This window comes from Phoenix dactylifera, chromosome 13 (genome assembly GCF_009389715.1).
Source record: "Phoenix dactylifera cultivar Barhee BC4 chromosome 13, palm_55x_up_171113_PBpolish2nd_filt_p, whole genome shotgun sequence".
Taxonomy (NCBI): domain Eukaryota; kingdom Viridiplantae; phylum Streptophyta; class Magnoliopsida; order Arecales; family Arecaceae; genus Phoenix; species Phoenix dactylifera.
Genome location: NC_052404.1, coordinates 11,080,594 through 11,106,880, shown reverse-complemented (window position 1 = coordinate 11,106,880; position 26,287 = coordinate 11,080,594). Strand labels below are relative to the sequence as shown.

Genomic DNA, 26,287 nt, shown 5'->3' with positions numbered 1-26,287 from the left:
ATATATATATGTTAAGGGGTTAAAATAATTGCACACCGTGAAAAATAATTTTTTATTAATGAGCAATTATTTGAGCAAAAACATCGTTAGATGTTCTATTATTTTAATATTCAAGCAGAATTTTTTAGGTGTTGAAGATGGACTCTTGTGAGAGAAAAATTATATTTGGCATGCATGCACCATGTGGCTGTGTGCCATGCTGGTCACCACGGATCTCATTCATCAAGTATTAAAAAAATATAAAAATATATAAATAAATTTATCTCTTACTATTAACTTAAGCTTTTGGGATAAGTAGTGATTTTAGCATAGTATCAGAGGAGAGGTCCTGAATTTGAATCCTGTCCTCGCGTTTTTGGGACAAATGGCGATTTTAACATGCGTTTATCTTGGTGATTGGCTTACAAGAAGGAAGCGAGCATGATTATGTTGGTGCATACAGTATAGGATATGATTTACTTGGTGAGGAAGGCGTATATGAACTGTGAAGTATCAATGGAACTTTGTTGGTGGGTCTATAACTCACCTAACAAGTCAGTGGAGCGTGTTGACTAAGGGGCTCCCGAAAAATGAGCGTTTTATGCGAGCGTTAGGCTTGCGTTTAAATGATTAAGCACATGAACGGGCCATAAACCTTGACTGTAGTTTGATGTGGCTGATACGCGGTCGCGTGCTCAAAGGCGTGAATGTTCCGAGTGGGCGGCATCACGGTCATCATCTCTGACGTGACCCGTGCAACATGGTATCTCTTGGCCTCGGCTGGTCTCAGCACCACCCTATAAGGCTGGCCCCCCCATGCATTCCCTTCCGGCTAAAAAACTCCACAGTCCAATGAGCTCACCCACATGCATACATACTTCCGGACTTCTTGACCAAGACTTCATGGCCAAGCTTTGCACGGCAGCAAGAGAGGAGGGGGAACTGGAGAGCACCAAGATGGGCGATCTTCTACTGCTGCTCTCTTGTAATGGAGCAAAGGCTCAAAAGATGAACGGCATCGAGAAGCCTATGGGCCGGGTGTACGAGTGCAAGACATGCAATCGCCGGTTTCCGACGTTCCAGGCGCTCGGAGGCCACCGGACGAGCCACTTGAGGCCGAGAATCCGGAGGAATCGGGTCGAGCCGCCCAAGAAGGAGAGGCCAAAGCAAAGGGTGCATGAGTGCCCTGTTTGTGGCTTGGAGTTCCCCATAGGGCAGGCCTTGGGCGGCCACATGAGGAGGCACAAGCCCACGGAGGCCGGCGAGGTCCATGCAGAGGAGAAAGCTGGTGCAGGGAAGATATTGTGGCTGGACTTGAATTTGACCCCTTTAGAGAACGATTTGGAGCTCACAACTCTAAGACTTGGATTAGAGATCGTAGAGGAGGCTTCTGGATGTCATCGATTTTTGTAGTTGCTCCGGCGGTACATAAGTAGACAGACTTGGATTTCCTCAAGAATTTTATTGTTATCCTATTTAATTTGTCTATTTCTTGACTCTTTTTTCGGCGACTTTTGCGTTTTCTTTGTTTTATTTCATGCATTTTGGGTAAACCTTAGACTACTTATTGGAAAGTATAAATTTTCATAATATGAGTTTATGTGTTTGTTACATGGATAGCAACCACTCACCTTAATTTCTTTTAATTAATAGCTCCCTGTTATTCTTGCCCATGGATTCACTGGTAGTTTGTCTCTTCTTATGCTTATAGCTAACTGGATAAAAGACAAGGGTCAAGATACATATATCTTGGAATTTATATATATTTAGTTTGTATGTATAGATATAGATATAGACATGGATACAGATATAGATAAATCACGGATATGGAAACACTTGGATCATATATCTCTTATCCCTCAACCTTTAATTTGTCCCCTTGAATATCCACTATAAGTTTTATTTGTATTTGTTGGCTGTCATCACATAGAACAACACAAGGGTCTTATAAGATCATCTCTTCTTCCTTCAAAACCTTTTGTCTCCATGATTTAATTTCCCCAAAACGTTGAGTTAGATTTGTCGACTGTCATCAGATGAGAACATACGCCTGCGTCCTACTGATGACTACTGTATATAAATTTATCACCATCTACGGTTGCAAGTGTTATGGAGGACTTATTTTTGACAGAAAATTGGGGTTCTTCTAGTTCAGAAATGATTTCTTCCAAGCAAGCCATGTTAGCGCATGTGGATTTGATTCAAACCTTGGAAATGGGTGGAGTCAAGAGAAAAATCTCGAACAAACTGAAATGTTTTAAATATGAATTATCTTCAGTAAAAGGGAAAAGAAGAAAAGAACAAAAAAGTATGACTATCCTGGTTATTCTTGACTAACTAACGGATTCGTTTCTTTTATTAGAGAAGTCCATCTGTGTTGCAGTGGAGTTTTTGGCATACCCCTACCAGTGCATGAATAGAAGCCAGATGGTGAAGATGTCATGATCTCATCTGCAACTTCCATGTCAGTTACAACCTCACAATTTTTTTGGCTAGTTTCCAAACTTTGAATCCCATCGTGATTAACATTGAGACGTACGTAAATGTTCTTGGAAAAATTACTCTATCAGTTCAAACCGACAGAAACTCCCTCAAATCAATTAAAAGATAGGTTACACAAGAACTACTATATAAAAATGACTCATCATCATCTACGATTGTTGACAACTAAAACCGGAAAATTTATGAAGCCTTCAGAGATTAGGATCTCATTCTTGTGACCTTTCGGTGGATGTGTAAGTATAGCAATTCAAATGTTCAGGTAGAAAGTTATGGCCATTGCCCATTGGAAGGTGCAGTCTGGAACTCATTGCCATCATTTTTGCTGGGGTCATTTATCTTGACTTCTTCTGCTTTAGTTGCCTCTCAAAGTCAAGCAGTCGTTTTGAACTGGTTATAGCGCCTAAGCCACTAAATATAAGCTAATAGAAGATGCTTGAATTGTTATAAGCAACAAAAAATTACGTGTTCCGTGGTTTGGTGATGAATAACCTGGATATGTGTGGTGAGATAGAGAGGATTGAGAAAGGAAATGACCAGAGTTGGTGAGATAGGGAGAAATTTTTCAGGTCTGAACAGTGCAGGTTGGACCAATGAGAGAGGCAAGGAAAATGTTACTCTTTCACTAATTTCTGTTATTTAAGGCCCGTGATTAGGATTCAATCAAAATGCCAATCTATGTTTGTGCCCAGAAATAATAAAAATGATATGACGGATTAAGAAAACTCTCTATATTCGCCCAGACCATTAAAACATCTTCCACAAGTTCTATCCCAAAGATTTGGGAAGTAAATGGAAATGCCATTGTTAAATATCTCCGTATGTCAAGGCCATATCTTTCTAAATTATGAAACTGTTATTCAAAAGAAATAAACATCATGATGTCACAATCGTTCCAAGACAAATAACCCAAATGCTTTAATAGCACGCAATGTTTTACCTCCCATATGGGAAACAAGTAAGAAGATATGACCCTGGCTCTTCTAAGATCATCTAAAAAATAAATTCTTACACAAAGATTAGGATCTATCCAGTTGGAATGGAGATTAGAGAATCCAGTCTTTACGGTCCAGTTGTCCGCGCCATCACTCGAACAACCCATAATGAAGCAAGAGCCGTTGTAAGGAACGCACCAACTTTAGAGATTGGATTTTTCGATCTCCGTAAAGACTGGAACAGTTCATGATAACCTTGCAGCACAAACATCTGTCGTGACTTCTAGTGCAGTTTGTTGCTTACAAGCACCCTCTTAGGTTTGAAACACATCACCCGAAGGCGATGCTCATGTTGACAGGTCGGAGGAATATTGTGATGACAATGACCTAAAACCAAACCAGGTCCCATGCTTGTCGCATTATCTGCACATTTCTCTTTGAGAATAAATTTTTTCTTTGTCAGAAAAAGGAGAAGACTAGTTGAGGATTGTGATGCCAATCCGTAGAAACAAATTCGAGTTGATGCATGCCCTCGCCACTTGAAAACGTAGGGTCTTCATTGTCCTTGATGGCAAGTTTAATAGAACAACAGGATCCGGTTTAGATGTTATTGGGACCATCAAGTTGAGTCAGGTCCAAGGTAGCAGCATCTGATAAGGTGATTTTGTTTTCAATCGCCATTGGCTTGTTGCTTGATGGTGTTGGGTTGAGATCAGCAAACAGTTGGCACGTTAAACAAGTGATCCATGCAATTTGACCTATTTCCTTGTTGGTATCTGTAGACTTTTGGCGTATCTCAAGCTATTGGTGTTGGAATACAGGGAGAGAAGTTTTTCTAGAGAGGAAAGGATGAAGAGATAAATACTTCAAAAATTTTCTATTTACTTTGGCTCTTTTTTTTTAATCCAATATATGAATAACTTAAATGCACATAGAAAATCTAAATATATAAACTAGTCAAATATATATATACTTAAATACATAGAAATCCCAATTGCAACATTGATCGAGGTATTGGCCGCACATCCCACTTCATGAAGCATGAGAAGAGAGTGGTGCATCGAAGCAATGTGTGCATGTGTCGTGCCTACGAGCAACATATATTTGTGACTACTGGGGAAGTTAGAGTTCTGCGATCAAATAGCCTAACACAATTAGGACCTAATCCACGGATCATTCCGAAGTACATGGACCTCCTCGAGGTAGGAACAAAATGTGGCATGTCCTCTTCCAGAGGGGCAGACCTTCTAGTGTTTTATTAGAACGAGCAGATCTTCGATACGTGCTTTGCTTGGTAGCGTTGTGCATGAAAATTATCAGCAACTATCTGTGATTGAGACAAAATTAGATTGGGCTTCTCTTATGCAACCTTTTTTAGGGCTGGATCCTTGACAAGGAGAATGGGTCCATATCAGGACTTATACACTCTCATTTTGATGGAGCTCATCGTGGTATGACCAGCGAAACTTCATCCATTAAGTTACTTCATAGTTGTTCTAAGATTGCAGATGCACGCTGAAATCAGATAGTCGAAGACAAGATAGGCAACCTAACCCGACAACGTCACTGTAAGATCACATCACCCATCTCTACGGAAATGGATTTTACAATCAGCTCCGTGACAGATACAATGGTACATTGGCCACACCAAGGTACACTGGCGATGTGTTCAAGGCAATTTTTTTCCTTTAGGGAAAATTAAGTAAGAAACTTCGCACGCTTTATTAGGAGTAGAAATTTACAGATGATAGAGAGAGGAGAAGTTACAGAAGAGATGAGTCGATTTTATAGCAATGTGGACAGCCAGCTTGAGATGCCTTGTGGCTATCTAAAGCTTTACCAGAGAACAGATAACCCCGCAATGATGATGTATGCAGGGCCTTGTGAAGAACTGAAGAAACCGTCATCCTTCTTTTCAAGAAGATCCAGCCATTTCTTTCGTGCCAAATGTGCTACATGAGAGGTATAACCAGCTGGTCCCATCCTTTCTTGAGGCTCGCCCTGCATCTGCCTCCTCCTGCATGAAGTCCAAAAGGGAAGAAAGTTGGAAGGTGTAGCCCAGACACTAAGGTATGAAAGTATAGGCGACCAGATGGCTTAGGCGAAAAGGCATCTGATGAAGAGGTGAGAAGCTGTCTCTACTCGGGTACCGTATGAGGGATAGTCGGAACTAATTTGCAAACCCTTTCTGGTTAGAATATCCGCCAGTGTGAAGCTCATTTTAGAGTTCGAGCAACATGAATATACTTTGACCTTCTCTAGTACCTCTGCCTTCCAAACTAGCTTGTAAAACTGCCAGAGTAAACCTCCACTGTTAATGAACTGGTAGTATGAAGCTACACTGCAAAGTTCATCACTACTTGGTTTTCAGACTGGCACTTCCACGGCTCTAGAAGGGCGGATGGTGGAGAGGAGGTCAGAAAGATGATTCATCTAGGCAGCTTCTGAAGATGAGAGGGGGCCATATACTCTAATCAACCAAAAGCATATCCTGCAGTTCCAGAATGTGGCGACAGGCGAATTGTAAGTAACAACTCTGATCGATGTACTCTTACTGATAAAGAGAAGCAAATGAAATTGGCCTTTGTTGCCGCTAGTTTCTGAATGCACCAAGGTCGGTAGGAACCGAGAAGAACTAAGGTCGGACGAGATCGAAGAGAATAAAAACTAGTTACAGCTGAGGTCGAGGCCAACCTGCAAGAAATTCACTTGCCAGAAGATTTTTGATAGAAACTCTCTGATGCTCAAGTTAGAATACTAGAGCAACAGTAGAAGAAAGAAAATATGTTGAGAGGAACCTCTATGCGAGCTTACTTGAAAATCTCCGGGTTGCCTCTTTATATAGTGTTAGAATAGACATCTGTTACCTTATTTGATGCGACATGCATTAACTATTTGGATCAGTTGTGCATTAACGGTATGTGGTGACCGCTTCGTGCGAGTGGTACATGGCGACGATCACGCTAATCATGCCTTACTTGCAACTTCGGCATGACAACTGGCCTTTATTGCTTCAAACAGGGTAACACCTCGGTTTACTCCAAAATTAATTATTCATCTCGATTATGGCCAAAGTCAAGAAAATCGATTTAAACCGAAGTCAAGATGTCCAATATTTTTTTCTATCCGGCATGGACCTGCTATCTTTCTATAATTTGATTTCTGTTTCTGTTTTCCAGCTTGAAAGAAGTACAATTTCAGGAGGCTTCAAGATCCCTGCAGATATCTTTGCAAATGAGAGAAGGGCCTGCAGGAAACTCTCGTGTCGAACATGAACCACGACCAGCAATGCCCAAAAGGTAAGGCCCAACCACTTAATAATTGGACTTCAAACTACATTAGCAGTCTTAGGGCTTAGATGCGCGAACCAAGCTGCAACTGGCTATGCGGTTCGAAGATGCTGATTGGACGATTTGCTGGTCTGATGCAGGATGGTTCCTCAGATCACACATTGAAACACATGCAAAAAGTATGATCACCAGTGATGCACATGACAATCAATATAAATGGACTAAATCAAACCAATATACTCAGCATTACTAGTCTGTTCAGAATTATAGCAGTTGCTACGATGATCCAGCTCTATATAAAAGCTTAAACCCCTCAAGGCCAAAGTGAACTCCAAAAAGAGGAGGCGAGGAGAAAGACCGACATGCTTCCCTTTGCATGGAAGTAGTCTCACGTGTGAAAGCCCAGATTCCAAAGACCATTCCGACCTTGGGGTTCCCTTGGGAGAAGCAGGTGCGGTGCGACGCACATGCTGCCACCCTTCCCCAAAGTCAACGATTCCTTGCCCAAAGTGCGAAGCCCTGATCGCTCTTTCCCACGCTAGTAGTCCATCCGCTCTCCGCCAGCGCACCGTATAAACAACCATTATAATAGACAAGAGAGACATTTTAGATTAAGTAGCTAGTACTTCAGTAGGTATAATGCCAGCAAATATGTGAGGACAAACTTCTTCGTCTCTGGCAGAGGTAATTCGAGTCCGTGAAGGGGAACATAGTAAAACCAAACCCTAGAGCTAAAAAGGCCCACAGAGGAAAGAGACAACCACAAACAATTGAAAAAAAACTGCGGAGGAGATGGGAGTAAAAGGTGACGCGGTTTTAGTTTCGCATAGCATCATTAGAGGTAATTCCTATACACATAAGTAAGGTTATGGGGAACCAAAACACATCTCTCTCCAATGGTAGCAACAACTCCGTGCCGTGATCGGCAAGGCAAGGCATAGGCAAGCATTCGCATCGCACCAATTCATGCTCCTCGGTCTCGGAAGACTTCTCTTCTTAATTCATTGTGCACTTTGTTCCACAATCGCTCCGCTGTCTGCTACTTTTGAGGGGGTTCGTCGTTGATCCTCCTGCTGCCGTGGGTGCTGCCGGAGCCGGGCGGGTTGGCTTCCTTCCTCGCGGTGACCCGCGGCTTCCTGGGGATGCACTTGGCGCGGACGCCCTCGATCTCCTTCTCGGCCAGCTCCAATTTCGAGCTCCTGGTCGAATTTCAGAAACATGGAGCACCCGTTAGCACGTGAAGCACAGATCACGAAGCGAAACAATGTACATAGCGATCAATGGGATGCGTGCGACTGCAGAGCCAAAGCAACCACGAAAGGATTAAATGTAAACGAGTACGCGTGGCAGGAGCTTGTGCGGTACGTGGGTACAATAACTGTACATGGAGAGAGAACATGTGAGATGGCTGGGCAATCCGGCAGGACGGTAGGTCCCACGTTCGATCGCTTTTTGAACGCCGTCGCCCACTTGCTGCGTACTGAGAGCGAACAGCCCGCTGCTCCGCAAGCAGAGAAGGACATGGAACGAGTCAACAGAAACAGTACTCTCCCGTCTGTCCAAGACGACGGCCTGCTAACTCTTGGCATCACCGTTGATTTCGATGATTAAGCAAACAAGATGGTTGTATTGTCCGACTGATCACAACCTTACGTTTACCTCATCTTTTATCGGCGTGAATCATAGAGTTTTAATCGTCATTAATTTTATCAACTGATCCCTGAGCTAATGTGTCGATATTTTTTTTAGCATTAATTAAAGGTAGTAGTAAGCTTTGAACTTTGTTTTTTACTTATTTACCGACGGAGCTAAATTGGTATAGATAATAGAACCACATAAGATTGAGCTTTTAGGCTGAATCGAAAAATTGGTGGGACGAGTACCTTTCGATAACTGCAACGCCAAAAATAAAGCTAGAACCTAGCGAGCCAATAGAAACTCTAGAGGCAAAGATAATAATATGCTCTAAGAAAAATGAAATTAATTAACGGTAGAGTAGCGTTACCTATCAGCGTTGTAAGAAGAGGAACGCTTCAAGCCAGGAAATTCTGCGACGCCGCCGCTTTCCTTCTTTTTTGTCTCGATCAAGCTGCCGCTAAAATACTCCTTGTCCTCCATCCGGATCGCGGCGAAACTAGGGTTTTCGATCAAGCCGTCCATCGCAACCCGGGCGCTCATGTCGGACCGTCCACGCGGCAGCCTTCCCCTGTAGTGCGACGCCAGGGAGAACCCGTGGTCCTTGATCGGAATGGAGCCGCAGGAGATGAGGTGCATCAGGACCGCAGAGGCCCGGAGCCTCCCGCTCGGGTAGCTATCCACCGTCCGATCCGCATCGCTCGGTGCCACGGGGACGAGCCGCCCGTCGGCCTTGATCAGCGTCTCGAGGGTCTCCGGGCTGGACGAGGACGGCGGCGGCGAGATCTCGTCCCTCCCGAGCTCCGTCGTGGGGTTCTCCTCCTCGACCCGCGGGACCTCGTCCCGCACGACGACGGCGCGCCGCCTCTGCCGCTTCTCGTCGGTCTGTGTGGCCGCGTCGGCGGCCTTGAGGGCAGTCTCAGCGGTGAGCTCGGTCTTGTAGACCTTGTACTCGTTGAGATCCAGAGAGCTCCACGGCGTCTTGTTTCTCCTGACGAGAGGGTAGTCGGAGTCATCGTGGACGGATTTGGGGATCTCGAGCGGCTTCTCGGAGTTGGAGGCGGAGGAGGCACCGGTGTCTTGGGATGTCGGAGAGGAGGCCACCGGGAGGAGAAGCTCCGACCCCTTCAGGACGTACTCGTGGCCGTGAGTCGGGTAGATGAAATCGTCTTCGGAGAGATCGTGCCACACGAATCCATTCTTGTAGCTCCTGGATCACAAGAAAAAACCATGGATATTACATAGTTTGCGCGGATCAAAATAAAAGGGGAAGAATTATTCCAAGAGTCCATGGAAAATACCGTTTGGAAGACCATGAGTACATGCTGGCCATTCCCTTTCCTCGGAGAAAATTGAGTCGATCGATCACATCTAGAATAAAAAACCGAAGCAAGGGCATTTAGAAACCGGGCAAGCATTTGCGGAAGCCAAAGAAGACCAACGTTTTTCTAATCTCACCTCTGAGATAGAGGCCATCGCTGGAGGAGAGGGAGACCTCCATGAAATGCGGGTGCTCCAATTGGTTGTTCCTGGAGAGATAGTAGACCACCGGCACCTTCCTCGGAGAACTCCTCGGCTTCGGCTCCGTCCATACCTTGGTTCTCTCGGGACTCGTCTCGCGATCCTTCCATTGCTTCACAAGCTCTGCTCTTCCCCTGGACGCCACCGCCATTCTCCCCTTATCTTACAAAAGGAGCCAAAACAATGGATGATTCGGAGATCGAACACTTTCCCGCTTTCAAAATTCAAATCCTCTCCCACAGAAAACAGAAAAGCCAACGATTCTCTACCTCGCTTTTCCGGATATCAGCTTCCGAAAGTTAAAGCGAGAAAAGAAAGAGGAAAGGAGGGGTATTTATAGAGGAGAAGGAAAGGAGAGGAGGGCTGGGAAAAAGGAAAGGATTGGAAAGTAGAGTGCCGGGAAAGGGGAGAACCGGGCGGTTTCGAAACGAGGGATGCCGCGGCCAGGGGGAAACCAACAAAAATGAGAGCTCATGGGCTTACAGTAAAAAAGAAAATATAAAAAGCAAGAGTCATGTACCAAAAAGAAAAAAAAAAAAAAAAAAAAGAGCAAGAGTCAGTGATCACAGGTTGATTGATAGGAAACGACGTGGACGCACCGATATCTCGCCCTGCGGAAGCCACGTAAAGACGAAACCGCCCTTGCTCATGTCATCCTCTCCGAGGCGTGGATCGGGAGCTATCTCACCGATTTGAAGAGAAATGCCGCGAGATTCTAGACGCACCACCATTTTATTGGAGTTTTAATTTAAAATAATAATAATAATAATTTAAAAAATAAATATATTAATTTTATTTTTAAAATTTTAGATGGTTAGAAATTTTCCAAAGCTTCTTTCAAAAAAACCTACGGCTCTTCATAAAAAAAAAAGTTTGATTTTGGTTTCGATTTTTGTAAGAATGCGGATAAATAGGTTAATTACTATTTCTCTATTTTCTAAGGCAAAACAGAATTTTTTTTTCTAATAGATTATTTTTTAATAATATATAAAATAAAAATATAGCAGTATTTTTAGGCAAAATACTTCTTTAACATTTATAAATGCTGCTATTACCACCTCACTCTCGTTAAAGCTGACTATTTTTACGAGTGTATAAAGTAGTCCACCTTTATCGGTAGATACACTCCATTCGGGTCTTTTTCTCTCTCTTGTAGTCAGAGAATGAGACGCAGACCTAGTCAAAAGAAAGACGCCTATAGCAGATTCTAAGAGCGCTATGCGAGATTTTGGATGCTGGTCCACCGATTTTCAGAAGTCCGGCAGCTTAATTAGTGCTGTCGTCGGGAGTTTGGTGTTCCGCTTTCCGTTCGATATTTTAGCCACGCGGCATTTGTTCCGGCTACCTCCAGTTTCCCAATTTTTCGAGCATTCTGAAGACCAAAGGGAGAATTGGCACCGGCATTGGCTTGGGTCTCCGGACGCGGACGATTAGTCAAAAGGCCTGCTTTAATTTAAGGGATTCAGCGGTCGGCAGTCCACGATATCGGCGCAATAGAGTCATATTAGTCGTCTCACGGTTGTACGTTAGCGGCTAAATTAAGAGCGTCCATGTTACTGCCCCCTTCCTCCTCCTCCCCCGTGGGACACGGATTTGACCGCACGAGGAAAGCGAGGAGAAAGAGAGGAGGTGAAGGCGATGAAGGTCCACCGTCCGATAGAATCAAGCGCTGTTTCCTTGCGCGATCGAGCTCAGATTAGAGTGGCAATTGTGCATGCACCGAAATGCCCCTGGGATGGCAGCATTCGTCGAGTCTGATGCATCGCCAGCTTTACACGCTGACACATGATCAGATTCGCAGGCTACACGATGCTGGCATCTCTGAAATTAATCGGCAGCGAGTGAATTTTGGGTAAAATTCCATCTTATGAAAGGGCCATGGACGGAGCTTCGGTCATTTCTATTGCTCGTGATTGCTCCTAAAAGAGATGACATAGGATCGAAAGCAGATGGCAGCTTGCATGTGACGTTGTCGGGAAAATATCATAGTTGGTGAAATTGGTTAGGCGCAGTAAAAGCTATCATCCTTTCGCCCATCATGGCACAATTGTTTTGGTGCATATAGAACAAAAAAAAAAAAAAGCGCATTGCAAGTCATTAATGTTGAACGCTCTTGCCATTTAAAATCCTACCTAACAACAGAACAGATTAACAGACGAGCTTTCTTCTTGGTAAAGTTAGAAAAGCATAGCATAATACTGTAGATGTTTTGAAACTACAGAAAACGATTAAAGAGTCACTAGAATGTGCCTGGTTATAGATCCTCCAATGCTTAGATTGAACAGAATTTTGAAAAAAATAGAAGAGATAAAAGAAAGATAAAAGTTTTAGAATATGGTGATGGGGGTTTCTTTCATTGTTACCGTTGATTCCGCAGACTGAACTGTCAAGCGAAATTTTAGGAATGACGAATCCGAACCATACTAAAAGCCAAGAGCTAACAAACATAGAAAAAAAAGCTTAAATGCATTGCAAATAATTGATGTTGAATGCTATTGTCGTTTCATATCTGACCTAACAGAAGAACAAATTGACCGACGAGCTTTCTTCTTAGTGAAGTTAGAAAAGCATAGCACAGTACTAAAGTTGTTCTAAACTACATAAAATGATTAAAGAGATACCAGTCTGGCTACGGATCTTTTGATGCTTAGGTCGGATAGAATTTTGAGAGAAAATTGGAAAGATAAAAAAGAGGTAAAAATTTTAGAATATGGTGATGGAAGTTTCCTCCGTTGTTACCATTGATTCGGCAGACTGAACTGTCAAGCGAAATTTTAGGAATGATGATTGTGAACCACATCAAAAACTAAGAGCTAACAAACATATAAAAAAATGTTTAAGTGCATTGCAAGTAATTGATGTTGATCGCTATTGCCGTTTAAAATCCTATCCAACGGAAGAATAGAGTGGTAGACGAGCTTTTTTCTTGGGAAAGTTAGAAAAGCATAGCACAGTACTAAAGATACTCTGAAATTACAAAAAATGATTAAAGAGTTGCTGGAATGTGTCTGGTTACAGATCCTTCGATGCTTAGGTTGGACAGAATTTTGAGAGAAAACGGGAAGGATAAAAGAAGGATAAAAGTTTTAGAATATGGTGAAGGGAGTTTCCTTCATTGTCACCGTTTATTCGGCGGATTGAACTATCAAGCGAAATTTTAGATCGACGAATCCGAGCCATATCAAAAGCCAAGAGCTAACAAAAATTAGATTTAAAGCACATGCGCATATCAACAGGCTAGAGAAATTAAACTTGGTATTTAAAAGAAAAGAATATAATTAGCCATTTGATACTTGAAAGCCTTCTATTTTCGAAAGATCACCCATCAAATTATCTTCTCATTGCAATCTATCTCTGCTAACCACCAGCTAGAAAAACAAAAAGCAGCTGTCCTCAATCCCCTCCTGCCTGAGGAGGTGGATGGATTACGGGGCTCGAGCTCGTCTAAAAGAGAGGAGGTCTTTTCTTGAAAGTAGTAAAAATATTTTGAGGATTTCAATAGCATCAAGTGGAGATGGATGGAGAGAACAAATTACAGCCAAAAGATATATTAGAGGGGATTTTATTATATTCTTTTATTTGTGATGCAGAGGAATTAAATGCAAGAACCTATATTAGCATGCCTTCTGAGCACGCCATTTTGCTCATTCCCATTGATGAGGACAGCTTCATTGGCAAAGACCAAAGCTTCAACTAGAAGTCTATCAAAGGACTCGGACCATGGTTTACCAGAAAATAGAAAAACATTTTCAACACAGTTTCCACACGACCTCCTTCGTCACTGGATTCTCAGAACACCTATCAGCTTGCACCCAAAAAAAAAAAGAAAAAAAAGAAAAAAAAATCAGAACACCTATCGGCGTTCCCAATCCACCACATCCATCTCTATCCACGCTATAATGATTAGCAAAATCTAATTTTAGCTGACAAAGAAACTTCTCCAGGATGATCGCTGTGATAAAACCCAGCTCATCCAAGCTTTCTTCCTCCCTTAATGGCTTGACTGTATCCTCCTCCTCTTGTCTTTCCCGGGATGCAACGCTATTTTGTATATCTTCATTTTTGAAGCAAGTAGAGCTTGCTCCCCCTTGCCTATAAAAATATATATATAAAAAAAAAACAGACAGAAGTTTGTTTTGTGCACAAGTTTTTTTTAAAAAAAAAACAAAATGCTCTGTCCATTGCCTTCCATCTTTGAATAAGTTCCTCCGGTGGTAATCTTCTAATACCAACTCTGTCTGCAATTTTGCCTTGCAACCAAGTCTATAAGAACATGGCATCAATGTAATTCAGATGCAAGGTCAACAATACTTTCTAATTAATAATAACAACAATTCACAATCAACTATCAGCACCAGAACCATTGACTTCGACAGCTATTTTCTTAGGGCAAGAAGAAGAGAGATGGCCAGGAACACCACACTCATAGCATGTTCTTCTCTTCTTCTTTGAACCTCCTTCATTTGTGCTAGCCTCAGCCTTCTTGCCAGAAGGTTCTGAGCTTGACTTGGTTTCTACTTCTCTTTTAGGAACCGCACATCTAATTTTAACCGGCCGTCCGCATATGGCATTCTGGTCTAGCTTCAATGCAATTGTGAGGGATACACTGTCAACGAAGTCAACATGGGCATAGCCTTTGAAATCATCAGTTTCCTTGTCTGTACCCCATCTGATAGATGAGATTTTGCAATCAGAGAAAAGCTTTCTCAAATCATCCTCAGTTATATCCCATGACAGATTTCCGACATAGATTCTGTTGTAGCCCTCCACCATCTCGGGTGCGAAATCTGATTTCTGGGTATGGTTGGCTTTAAAAGGTTTTATCTTTAGATAAAATCCACCCCTGAGTGTTGTGGGTCGAAGTGTTAGTCATTAACAATAAAATGAATAGAAGAATAATGATTAAAGAGAAATTTGCTTACATATCAGCACCATTGAGAGCTAAAGCCCTTTTTGCAGCAGCTTCTGTCTGAAACAAGAAACAGTTGTCACCTGATAAGCCATAGCTGGTGGATGATCAAAGAGCTTTTGTGCGAGCATGCACTGTTTGTAGAGACAGAGATCTAACTAAAGCAACAAGAAAAGCTACGGATATGGGGTGGCCATGGTTTTTGTCTCATCCTCTATAAATTGAAGCATTAAATTCAGTGGAAGAAAGATAGCCATCTGATGAAAAACTTAAAATCATTGCATGACATCAAATAAAACAAGCTTAGTACCAATAAGCTAGCTAAGTTCATATAATCTTGCTAATGCAATCAGGATAGTGAAGAAGTTCGCATAGTTATCAATCATACAAGCAAGAGGACCAGTACACAAGGTAATTTGGTGCTGTCAGCTGAAACAAACTGCATTTAGTACATTTGTTCAATAATTCCATAGTTATGTACAATTAGCAAGTTGTTCTGTCCGAATGCTCAGCAAGGAAACCACACCCAAAAACCAGGGTTACAGCAATAGAAAACCAGTTTGATAATTAGTTGTTTAAAATAGAGAGATAATAACTTCAACTAAAGAAAGCAGTAGGTACGCTTACTGTATGGTTCCACCAAGGGTGTTGTATCTAAGAACACCAATTAGAAAAGAAAGAGAGAGAGAGAGATGGCTCACTTACCTACTCACAAGTCACCCTTCAAGTTTATTAAGAAAAAGGAAAGGTGTCTTTTTTTTTTGTGGCAGGGGGGTTAGAATTTAATCAAAAGGGTGGCTAAAGGGAAACATGAACATAGTATTTGAATGCTCTACAATCCAGAGAGTAATCAAGTTGAAAAGGAATTTAATCATGTTGATAGAATTTTGACATCCTTAAATGGTCTATAATCACTACTGATATATCAATCCATCCAACATGAAGAGCCATCACCTTGTTAAGTTTCATTGCGACGGTTTCATAGCAAAGAGTTGGTTGTATTAGTCGACAAACATCAAACAGGTGTTCTAACTATATCCCTTGTGAAAAGCTTCCTGCAAAAAATGTTTGAGTTTATTGAGTTCAACTAAATTTCCAATTTCCCAGAAGCTCAACATTTACAGAGTCTCAATTTCCATCATCCTCCTTACCCAACCTCTAAATGCCCAAATCACTGCAATGAGAACACTTATGTTAAACGAGATCTCAACAATGTCAGCTTACCTTAGATTTGATGCCAGCAACACGATGACATCCTCTGTGATCACTTTGCACTAGCTTACCATCATCACCATCAGTTTGATGCAACCCTTACCATCATATTGCCTCAAGCAAAATGGGACCACTTTGCCTGAAACAGAGGCTAACACAGTTACATTTTAGATTCTCTAGAGTTTGAAGTTATTTGCTAAAGATATGAGAATGGTGGTAGTAAGCAGTGACCACCACTTCTCCCGGGGTTAATTATTTTATTTAAGACAAGAACTTTCCCTTTGGAATGTACTTAATGCCTGTACGCACACGTTGATTTTCAATACTTCAGCCATTCCTGAAAATTGTTGCTCTTTAAGCCACAGCTAATGCTAACATCAGCATCCTTCCTGAACATATTCACCAAAGCATGTTTATAAAGCATGACTGAAAACAAATCCAACACTTGGTTTAATTGTGAAATAGAAAAATTTACTTCTAAAATGAAACCATTGACCTTTCCTCAGAAGCATTCTCATGAGTATATTTCATGCTTCACCATTGCAGTATCTAGGCTCCCTACAACCTCAACAGCCTTCCACTCAATCCATAAGGCAAATTATAGGGTTCCATTATGGCCAGCTCTGTGAAGTCAAGGAGAGTACAAAAGCCAACAAGGTATAGCAGAAGAGTGGACCAGAAGAAAAGGATATATCTATCTCACTGCAGAGAATGAATATCACATAGTAATATATCTTGCAACTTTAAGATGAAATTTAGCTATAATTACACAAAGAGGGAGCAAAGGGACAAATGGATGCTGTCAGTGGAAGACAACAATCCTAAATTGTAAAAGGAAGCAAGAGCACCTAAAGAAACTGCCATACTTTACAGAATTATATTAAACTATAGCAGCTAAAATATAAATAAACTATAAACTGAAAGCTGCACAATTTTAGTTAGGTTAAAAGCCATAGTCAGTTGCATGAGCAATAAAATGCATAGAAACACCAAAACATACAATCTTCTTGCAGCCACGGGTTTACATATATTTATTGCATGATGGATTAATCTAACATCCACTATCCAGAATACGACATTACAGTTCTAGCCAGTACACGACAGTGCTTGATAACAAGTCACGTTCATATGCAGCATATGGTCAAGAATGTTGTATCATGGCCAATATTGAGCAACTTTTTAAAGAAAACTATGTAGTGCACCCAAAAAACTACTTAAAGGCACTTAGTGAAATCTATTCCACGATTTGGCATAATGCTAAAGCTTATTTGGGCTTTTGATTGCAACAGACCATAAGTTCCATACTAAACACTGCTCAAGACAACCTTTGAATCAATGCCCAAAGGCAGAAACACCACAAGAAACATCTTTACGTAACACATTAATTTCCACACTTGCATAACTCCACCATACTTCTGCTTCATCTGTTTAATCTTTAGCACCTTACTCAATGGCTAACATTTCTATGTGATTAGTCCAGCATATTATAACATACCCATGGACACTTGTACTTGAGCTGCACAGATCAGTCAGTTTACCCCCAATTATGAATATTAGTTAACCTAGGAACCAGATACATTAATATCGTATCGATATGGTAGCCTTTCATTACTCTCACATTCCTATTAACTAGGTTGAGACAACATGTATCTATGAGTTATCTTGAACTATTGCAAATCCATGTTGTACAACCATGTCAAGCTATTAATACATACCAAGGGATCCCATCAATTGCAAGACAAAATATATTATGACAAAATGAAGAGCCACTACAACTTATGTGATATAATCTTTGTAGGGAGATTGCATATGAGAACTGGCTATGCCTGAGATAAGCTTGCACAGGGGAAAGATGTCAGGAGAGGAATCCAAGAAAAGGTAGAAGTTGCCAATGAAAAGAGCTCTTTGGAATCCATTACCCCAAATTTTCAGGATAATATAAATCACTTTTAGGTATAATCTATTATCCCCCAAAAAAACAAGGAATAGTGGGATCAGCAGTTTCTCAGTCCCTCGAATTTCTCCCTTTCATCACTCCTTTCTCCTTGCTCCCTTCACACCAGCATGAGGTTATCGGAAGATACTGCAGAAGGCCATTCAAACAGGAACTAAGGGGATGGAAATTTCATGGGACAACAAACAAGTAAAGGCCACTGACCCCAGAAAACTGCAGAAATCATAGGCCATCAGTCATGCACAGTTGCTTAAAGACATGATTCGTAGCCTATAACAAACAAGTAAAGGCAACTGACCCCAGAAAACTGCAGAAATCATAGGCCATCGGTCATGCACGGTTGCTTAAAGACATGATTCATCTATGTGGCCTTACATATGCCCAAGTTTATTGTCAGAAAACTGTTATGTGATTATGGAGATAGCTGGCAGTGCTATCCGGGTAGCACCCCCAGCAAGAGTAATACACAAACAGAACACCCAGTATCAAAAATAAGGATAAAAATGGTGTTTGCAGCCTTAAGGTCAGAGGATCCGACTTGGCTTGCTCATAGATGAAGGATAGTTACTAGATGATCCAAGTGCTCAGCTTGGCTAAAGATGGGGAAAAATGTAGCAAAATCGAAACAGATTCATAATAGTGTTTTCGAACCAAATTACACAGTAAGAAGTTAACTGCATAAAGACTCAATAGCTCCCAATGTCCTCCATCCAATAGCCTAGAGTGTTTGCTGCATAAAGCATCCCCTGGTGGGACTGATCAGGCCTTTTGATTGATGATGGATGACAAGATGGATACTGATACTTGAGCCGCAGATATCAGATTAAATGAATGTCTAAGCAATTGTTGCAACTCAAATCAACAGTCCAACTGTCTAATGATCGCAAATATCCAAGTCCAAACTTTCGAACAACTGCTGTAACTTTAATGAATTGAAAAGTTTCAGTTTGACAATATTGTCAAAATCAGCTACTATTGAGAAGAACAAAGTCTCACTTATGGTTTCAAAAACCCATGAAACAGGATGGTACAACCAGTTACCATTCCGGCGCAAAATCGGCATTGGTATAGGTGTCGGGATGCCAAAAAAGCTATGGTGGTACACCTGTACCAGTCAATACCAATGGTTCGTTCCATATGTACCATTGACACCAGTACCGTAATGATAGGAAAATGGTAACGGGGTTCATTACCAGCCTTTAAAACCTTGGTCTCACATGCCTTCAGAAATAGAGTGAAAGAAAAATTTTTATGCGCTTGAAGAACATCATAAGGTTATTAAATTTGATGGGTCATACGAGGATAGCATGACTTTATACAACTACACAGGTAAGATAGCACATCTCAGAGATACCATACTACTGGAAGAGCCCGTCTTCGTAGAACATATTGATGGGGTCAACTCCATAACACTAACTCTTACAAACAAACTGGTAGTCAGTTCATTCTTATGAAAATCAATAAGAAAATGATCATATGGAGAAAATAAACTTAACTGTTCCCTTAGATAAATATGTAATGCTAAACTGAAGTTTGTGAATTTTCTTAAGCCCTTGATGAGTATTATGAGAAGAAGATAGGTTGCATAAATATTCAAGAAAGGCATTGTATATATTTTGCTAGCCATAACTTGCTGCTGGTAATGTCGTGCATATGCATAAGTAGAGTTATGTGAATCACTGTCGATTGCACAAGTCACAAATTTATCACAATAAGTCTTTTACTCAGAGTTCTTCCCCAGCTTGCCAAAGACGGACATTTATTGTGAGATCAACTATTGTGTTTCAGTATCTACTGAAACAACCATCGCTCACTATATTATGGAGGTAACTGATTACTATAAGGATAAGTATTAATGAATACTGAGTGTTATGCTACCCAAAATTCATTCAACTTGATTTTGAAAGAAAACTCATATGAATCAAGCGCTAACGGATAATACCAAACATTCTGGCAATTCGCAACTGAAACATCAAGTGAGATTTTAACCTAACCTTGAAAGTAAGAATGGCAATTCCCCTGAACTTCCCACTTTCAGCAAACCTCATGCAATCCACTTCGGTTACAGTGCCACAACCCTCAAAGAAGCTCCTTATATCTTCCTCGGTCGAGTAGTAAGGGATGCCACCTACGTAAACCTTCTTCGCATCTTGTTCGCTGAAAACAGAAGCTCAAAAATTAAATAGCACGCAACAAACAGAACCCTAAACCCCAATTCAACAATTTAAAATCATCATAATCTTCTAGAGTAACATAACTGAAGAACGAATCACTGAGCTTTACCAGCTCATGAATCCAAGCATCAGAGTGAAACCACAAATTTTGACAAAAGAGCAACTGGATTGTAATAGAAACATTGGCATTAAAAAGAAGAAAAAGGAGGTCTTTTTTCAAACCTTCGCTCGATATTGATGGACCCTTGCACCCGTCTCTCGTTGCTCTCTCCACTTATACTCTCATTTCCCTTCTCGTGCTTCTCGTCCTCTTGCTTATCTTCCTTCTTCCCCTTCCCCTTCACTTTCTTCTTATCCTTTTTCTTCTTTTTTTGCTTCTTCTTCTGCTTCTGCTGCTGCTGCTGCTGCTGCTGCTCGTTTTCTGTTGCTTCGTTGGCTCCGTCGCCTTCCCTCTTCCTCTTTCCACTCTTCTTCTTCTGCTGCTTCTCCTCCTTCAAGCCGATCGACTCATCGTTCTCCTGGTTTTCTTTCTGGGCGTCTCCGCTTTCCTCGACGGGCTCCGAGTCCTTGGGCTTCTTTCTTCTCTTCCCCCTCTTAGACGACGGCCTGGGCTTCTTCCGGGATCCCAGGATCTCTTTGACGCTCTCGAGCTGCTCATTAACGTCGCCGCTCGCGGAGTCTTTGGGTGCGGCGAGGGATTCCGCGAGGAGGGATCGGAACTTCGCCTTGAGCTTCTTGTTGGATAAAACCATCTCAAAGGGAGGAGGAAGAAGAGGAGGGGACGAATGCCCAAGGCACTCTCGATTCTCCAAGGGAAGCCAAGCCTTCGCCTTCTCAGGCGGCGGATGATGGAAGACCTTCCTCAGGAAGCGAGAGGGAAAAGGAAGCTAGGTTTGACATCAAGAGATTGAGTTCGGAACCAGGGATGATACCCGGGACCAGGACCCAGACCCAGCGCGTTAGGTCGGTCCAGAGACGTAAGAGAATGCGCTTTGTTAAATCCAATCAACTACCAAAATGGTTTAATTCCAAATATTCAAGGAAACATGAGTAGGGAAGGAACCGGATCGGATTAGACTATATAGGGTTTGGGTTGGAGTAAAAATTTATCAACTCAAATTCGGTCTATTTATTAAATAGATCAAAATTTTAAGATTCAACTTATTTGTTAAATAGGTAAGCCAATCCGACTTACATAACTCATTTATTAAACAGGTCAAGTGAAGTTGAACAAGTTGAATGCATTTAAATAGATTAAACAGGTTAAGAGATTAGGTTACGCAAATAAAAAATAAGTCGGATCAAAGGTTTAAATCTGAACTCAACTCATTTAACAAACAATATTTTAGATGAATTGGCCTATTTATGATCTAAATCTATTTATGTTAAGCCCAAATCTGCTTAAAGCGGATTGTTTGCAAGTCAAATTAATGGACCATAAATTGCCCTTCATTAAAGCACGCACTCTGCTCTTAGGAATCTCATCTGTTTCATCCTTCTTATGATAGCCTTCAATCACATCGCATGGGAATGGTAGAATCAAGCAAGAAAGATCACAAAAATAATAATAATAACAAGAAAGTTTCCCGCCTCACACGGTTCAGTATTTTATTCTTTTTGTACCCCATCAATTTAGACTTCATAAAAACCACCATCTTTCATTGTGGAAGGCAAGCCATTAGCAAATCGTTTGATGGAAAGTTCGGATTCAGATCCAAAGGCGAGAACAAGTCCAGGAGCCAAATCTAGGAGGTCAACTCGGTTTAGTGGGGTTGACTCACCGACGCTCCATGAGCTCCTTTTTTTGTTTTTTTTTCCTCCCCCTTCTCCTGAGTGGTTTGATGCGGACTTCCAAGGAAGGGAGAACATGTGATTTCTTTCACGGGCCGGTTAGGATTAGACCCGCACCTAAATCAACGCATGGGCTGCTTCCAGGTTGAGCTCATGATGGCTGAGCCCAAGTACAGCGTGAGTACCATAGCTTACACTTATCGGCACTTTCCAAGTCTTATGCCCCAGGGCACCAAAATCCCCAGAATCCCATCATGACCTGGGTCCATAAAACTCTAAAAAATTATGTGAAATAGAATCACAAAAGTGGGTCATCTTCGCATGTGAACCACTTGCACCAAGTCTGGTCAACATTTCACAGTAGTTCAGACGTCTACAGGCAGAGGCAACAAGAGAAGCCCAATAAATAACTTGGTGAAAAATTGGGTACAGTATTTATATGGCCTAGTTGATATTTATGTGCCACTTTGGATACGCACAACTCGGTCCATTATATTGATAGTATTCATAGGAATTATTCCTATCTTTCCCATTTCTTCATATTTGGTGACTCTTCCGGAGTCTTAGAGGCACGCCCGTTGTAGTGGAAAACAGACAAAGCCGTGATGGACAGAGAGGTTGCAACTGGCCTCCTTCAAGGCTATCTTTGTTCTCCACTCTTTCCCTTCCAGACCTGCGCCCGCTACCATATTTAGTCATTTTTGCTGCATCAACGTAGTCATCATCATTCATTCCTTTCATGCGACGGAGTTGTGGTTGATAAGGCTCTTCCTATTTCTCAAAGCCATCGAGTCGCACACTGTTGTTGAGATCCATTGCCTAGTTCTAATCTTATTAAGATCCCTATTTAGTTGGTCATTAATTTTAATGACTTTAGGATTCTATTACTAGTTTTATTCTACTTGATTATTCCTTCTAGAATAGTTATTTTTATCCTTTAATTGTTATTAAGTTTTATGTTTCGGTGAATATTGATATTTGAATTTGAGTAGAAACCAAACATACTATTTATATGATATTCCATTTAAAAGAAACTTTGGTGTCTCCTTTAGTATAGAGAGAGAGAGCGAGAGTTTTCCTTCTAAAGTAAGAGAGAGCCTTGGCTAAATTCTTCTAATAAAATATTTTTTTCCTCCTAATTATTTTTCTTCTAGCATCTCTTTTTTGTTTTTTATTTGGTGTTTGTTCTAGATTTTGGGTCGGCATGGTCGATCTACTCCACGAAGCATGCTATTCTACCCACTTAGTTTAATTAGTGAGACATGGTCAAGTTTAGGGGAGTAGAAGGGCTGCAACTGAACCCATTTGATGCTATGCCAAGCCAAATGCAGACAAGCTATCCACTTCGTGGACATGTCCTTTTGCATCTGTGTACATTATTAAACTCAAGAATCAAATTAAACAAGCACTCAACATCCCTTTGACACTGTTGCTGCTGAGAACCGATCTGCCCCAGGCGCGAGCAAGAGAGACGCTAGAGCGCATGGCAGCTAGCTATTCCGATCATGCACGGCTGCAATTGGAATAGAGAGCTGTCATCGGGGTTCTGGCCTGCGGTCAAGCTTCAACCTAAAACCACAAAAACAAAAAAGTCCTCTTGTTTGAGTGTGTCTGATGGGGAAACCCTTCGGTACCTAAGTCAGGACGATGATCAAAAAACAGAAGAGGTTCTCGGCACGCGAGCACTTATCTGGAAGGTCCTCTAAGAGTGGATTGTATAGATGGATGTGCGAGCCTGTCATCCTAAAATTCGGGCACATGGGTCGGTCAGGATTGGCAGCCTCCGCACATTCCAAGAATCAGGCAACATGGGCGCTTTGCACACGGATCTCATCCTGTCCATTTGGCTGGCGTGATCTTAAAGACCGTTTGAGATTTTGATCGAGGTGTTGCCACTTGTGGAGAGTCTTTAAAATTTAAAATCAGTTGCAAGCTTTTTGGCTTATTATATGGTAGGCTTTAATTGGTGATCTAGAGGCTTAATGGGGTGAGCTGTGGTTGACCAACCTTTCATATAAACTACGGTCGATTCCAAGATCTACTAGACTCTATAAAAAAAAAAAGTTATCCTCCAAACTGCAGCCCACTTATATCCTCCCTCCGACATAAACAAGAAGGCATCCAAAACAAGCAAAAGGATAAAAAGAAAGGCAGGGGTGGTGGGAAAGGGATAATGTAATGGCAAGGTGGAGCAAGACTGGAAAGGGAAGATGAAGATGAGAAAAACAAAGAAAGGATGAAGTGGGCTGCCCACAAGTTGGTGGTTTCCACGTCATGGTGCCCGTCTTTTGGCTGCTTCGCACTTCCTTGGATGGATGATCACCGATGGGCCTCGACTGCTCGCCACCTGCTTGGGAGCTCTCGTACAGTGCTGGTAGTGCGTCAACATCTTCGTGGAATGCAGTACTTTCCACTTGCTTCGATTCCATCGGCTCCCAGCGAGCGCACTCACCACTCTGCGTCGCAAGATAATGGCAAGAAGTCCTCTCACGTAAGATGAATAAAGACTTATGATTGGTATCTAGTGGCACAGTGGGAGTTGAGCAGTACTGTTTGTATCGATCGACTTCACTGCCCAAGTTGATAGTTGGACTTTTTGCTTCATTGGAAGACGAGGAAAAAACAAAGTTGGGTCAACGGAACAACAAAATTCATGTTCATTTAAAGTTTGCAGAGAAAAAAAAAACCTTTTGATTTTATATTTTATAATAACATTAAAAAAAGTTCATATCTATTTCCTACTGATTAAAAGTTAGATATTTTTTTTACCAAAAATAAAGACTGAAGCCGGATTTTTTTACTTTATTAAGAATACAACAGATACTTTATATAATATTTCCAAAAAAATACATGGTGAATTGAACCAAGTAAAAACTACTTTGGTATGTGTCATTTCTTATATATCTAGATATCGGTTTTTACAAAAAAAATCCTATGGCATTTGATGTGCTATTATTTCTCATAATAGAGCTCCCAGCCCAACTGTATGCACTTGTATTTGACTTTGTTACTGAAGGCTTCGTATCAATCTGATAAGCACCTTATATTTTTAATGGGAACATCTAATTTCAGTAGAACTATCACGGATGTCGCGCATTCTGGTAAGAGTCATCATGGGATAATTCTTACGTCGCTCTCGTGTTCTTGTGAGGGAGATCGAGTGGAGAGAACTGTACGTAGTGTTGCACTTCAATGCTCAACGTCAAAATAGCGTGGCAGCGTTTTGAAACCCTTCCTCAAGGCTTAGCTAAACTGGGCTCGTCCGATTCTGATGCTCATACTACCACTAGTAAGTGAGGAATGTCCACATGATCGCCGTAGACCTAGAAAAGAATTCTTTTTCAGCATCTATGCAGGAAGGAGCACTCCACTGAGAAGATATCTCCTCTCCCTGCCTCAAAATACTTATGCATGTAAAAACTAGTGCAAGAGCACCAATGAGAGGTTGCCAAGGTCCTTAGTCCACTTCTTTTGAAGCTTTCCGTCCAAGTAGAATAACTATTCAATTGTCAGCAGAAGTAATCTTAGCAGTGTAAGCATCACCTCACAGAATTGCTTTGCTGCCTTGAGGACAAGGGATTCCTCCGGTATTATCCATTATGGTGGCATAGAAAGAAGGGAGAAGAAATTACTAGATTCATTAGATGGACTCCCGCACCAAGAAGACTTCAGGAGAGATGGAAGATGATGTTCGACCTCATTGTAAAATATTGGCCGGATGTCGATTATCGACAAGGTTGAATTTAAATGAGGATTTCGGACTTTCACTCATTAACAGGAATTCAAGGTTGGATATTGTTGCTATATTGGCACAAGTTATTTTAAACGAACTTCCACTTTTCTTCACCCTGTTGATTTATTAATAATATATTTAATTCAAAATATTGAGGTTTTAAAAATAGTCCCACATTGGATATTAAACTAAATATAAATCTACTTAAATATAAATTTTTATGATGGACACCCAAATAACTTAGTCTATTAAGTAAACTTGAAGAACAAAGTTCACACATAGGCGGTTGCTTGTTAGAAAAGGATGGGCATTTAGACCATCTTTAGAACTTGTCTTAACATCGGAGAATGGCCCACCAATCTACATACACTTTGGACCTCTTGGAGGAAGAAGTCATTGCGGCCTACTTTGCCCAAAAATTATGGGAAAGCTTATCTTCCTTGGCGACCACTCATTGATTGCTGTTCTTCCCTTTTAAAAGAGGCTCTTCGTGCATTCCTCGTCTAAACACCTCATTCTCTCGCACATACTTTTTCCTATCTTAATAAATTTGGGGAGGTGCCTTGCTTCCTCCTAATTCCATTAAAAAAAGCCTTTCGAGCATATAATATTTGGCTGTTATCTTAATTTCCCTCTCCACTCCTAGAGATTTTTC

The 26,287-nt window shown here is 41.3% G+C and overlaps 3 protein-coding genes across 3 annotated transcripts; 1 reads left to right on the top strand and 2 right to left on the bottom strand.

Annotated features, from left to right (window-relative positions):
• The first annotated feature begins 800 nt into the window (after positions 1–800).
• LOC103711462 (zinc finger protein ZAT11-like) lies at positions 801–1,629 on the top strand. Its single transcript, XM_008797601.4, has one exon. The coding sequence runs from the start codon at positions 832–834 to the stop codon at positions 1,390–1,392; it is 561 nt and encodes a 186-aa protein (XP_008795823.2). The 5' UTR covers positions 801–831; the 3' UTR covers positions 1,393–1,629.
• Positions 1,630–7,403: 5,774 nt separating this feature from the next.
• Positions 7,404–10,257, bottom strand: LOC103711454 (protein UPSTREAM OF FLC-like). Its single transcript, XM_039133074.1, has 4 exons — positions 9,797–10,257; positions 9,640–9,709; positions 8,709–9,548; positions 7,404–7,902 (listed from the first exon to the last, which is right to left on the bottom strand). Exons 1-4 carry the CDS (start codon positions 10,008–10,010, stop codon positions 7,743–7,745), a joined length of 1,284 nt encoding a protein of 427 aa, XP_038989002.1. The 5' UTR covers positions 10,011–10,257; the 3' UTR covers positions 7,404–7,742.
• Positions 10,258–13,918: 3,661 nt separating this feature from the next.
• LOC103711444 (protein gar2) lies at positions 13,919–21,062 on the bottom strand. The gene is made up of 4 exons (XM_039133073.1): positions 20,331–21,062; positions 19,929–20,091; positions 14,782–14,828; positions 13,919–14,702 (listed from the first exon to the last, which is right to left on the bottom strand). Exons 1-4 carry the CDS (start codon positions 20,858–20,860, stop codon positions 14,201–14,203), a joined length of 1,242 nt encoding a protein of 413 aa, XP_038989001.1. The 5' UTR covers positions 20,861–21,062; the 3' UTR covers positions 13,919–14,200.
• Positions 21,063–26,287: the final 5,225 nt, after the last annotated feature.

Excerpts from the sequence above, each read along its gene's own strand:
- LOC103711444 (XM_039133073.1), bottom strand. The coding sequence starts at position 20,860 with ATGGTTTTATCCAACAAGAAGCTCAAGGCGAAGTTCCGATCCCTCCTC. Across the intron at positions 20,092-20,330 it reads TCCATCAATATCGAGCGAAG|CGAACAAGATGCGAAGAAGG; the intron begins GTTTGAAAAAAG and ends TTCTGTTTTCAG. Across the intron at positions 14,703-14,781 it reads GCTCTCAATGGTGCTGATAT|GGGTGGATTTTATCTAAAGA; the intron begins GTAAGCAAATTT and ends CACAACACTCAG.
- LOC103711454 (XM_039133074.1), bottom strand. The coding sequence starts at position 10,010 with ATGGCGGTGGCGTCCAGGGGAAGAGCAGAGCTTGTGAAGCAATGGAAG. Across the intron at positions 9,549-9,639 it reads TACTCATGGTCTTCCAAACG|GAGCTACAAGAATGGATTCG; the intron begins GTATTTTCCATG and ends CTTGTGATCCAG. Across the intron at positions 7,903-8,708 it reads TCTTCTTACAACGCTGATAG|GAGCTCGAAATTGGAGCTGG; the intron begins GTAACGCTACTC and ends AAATTCGACCAG.
- LOC103711462 (XM_008797601.4), top strand. The coding sequence starts at position 832 with ATGAGCTCACCCACATGCATACATACTTCCGGACTTCTTGACCAAGAC.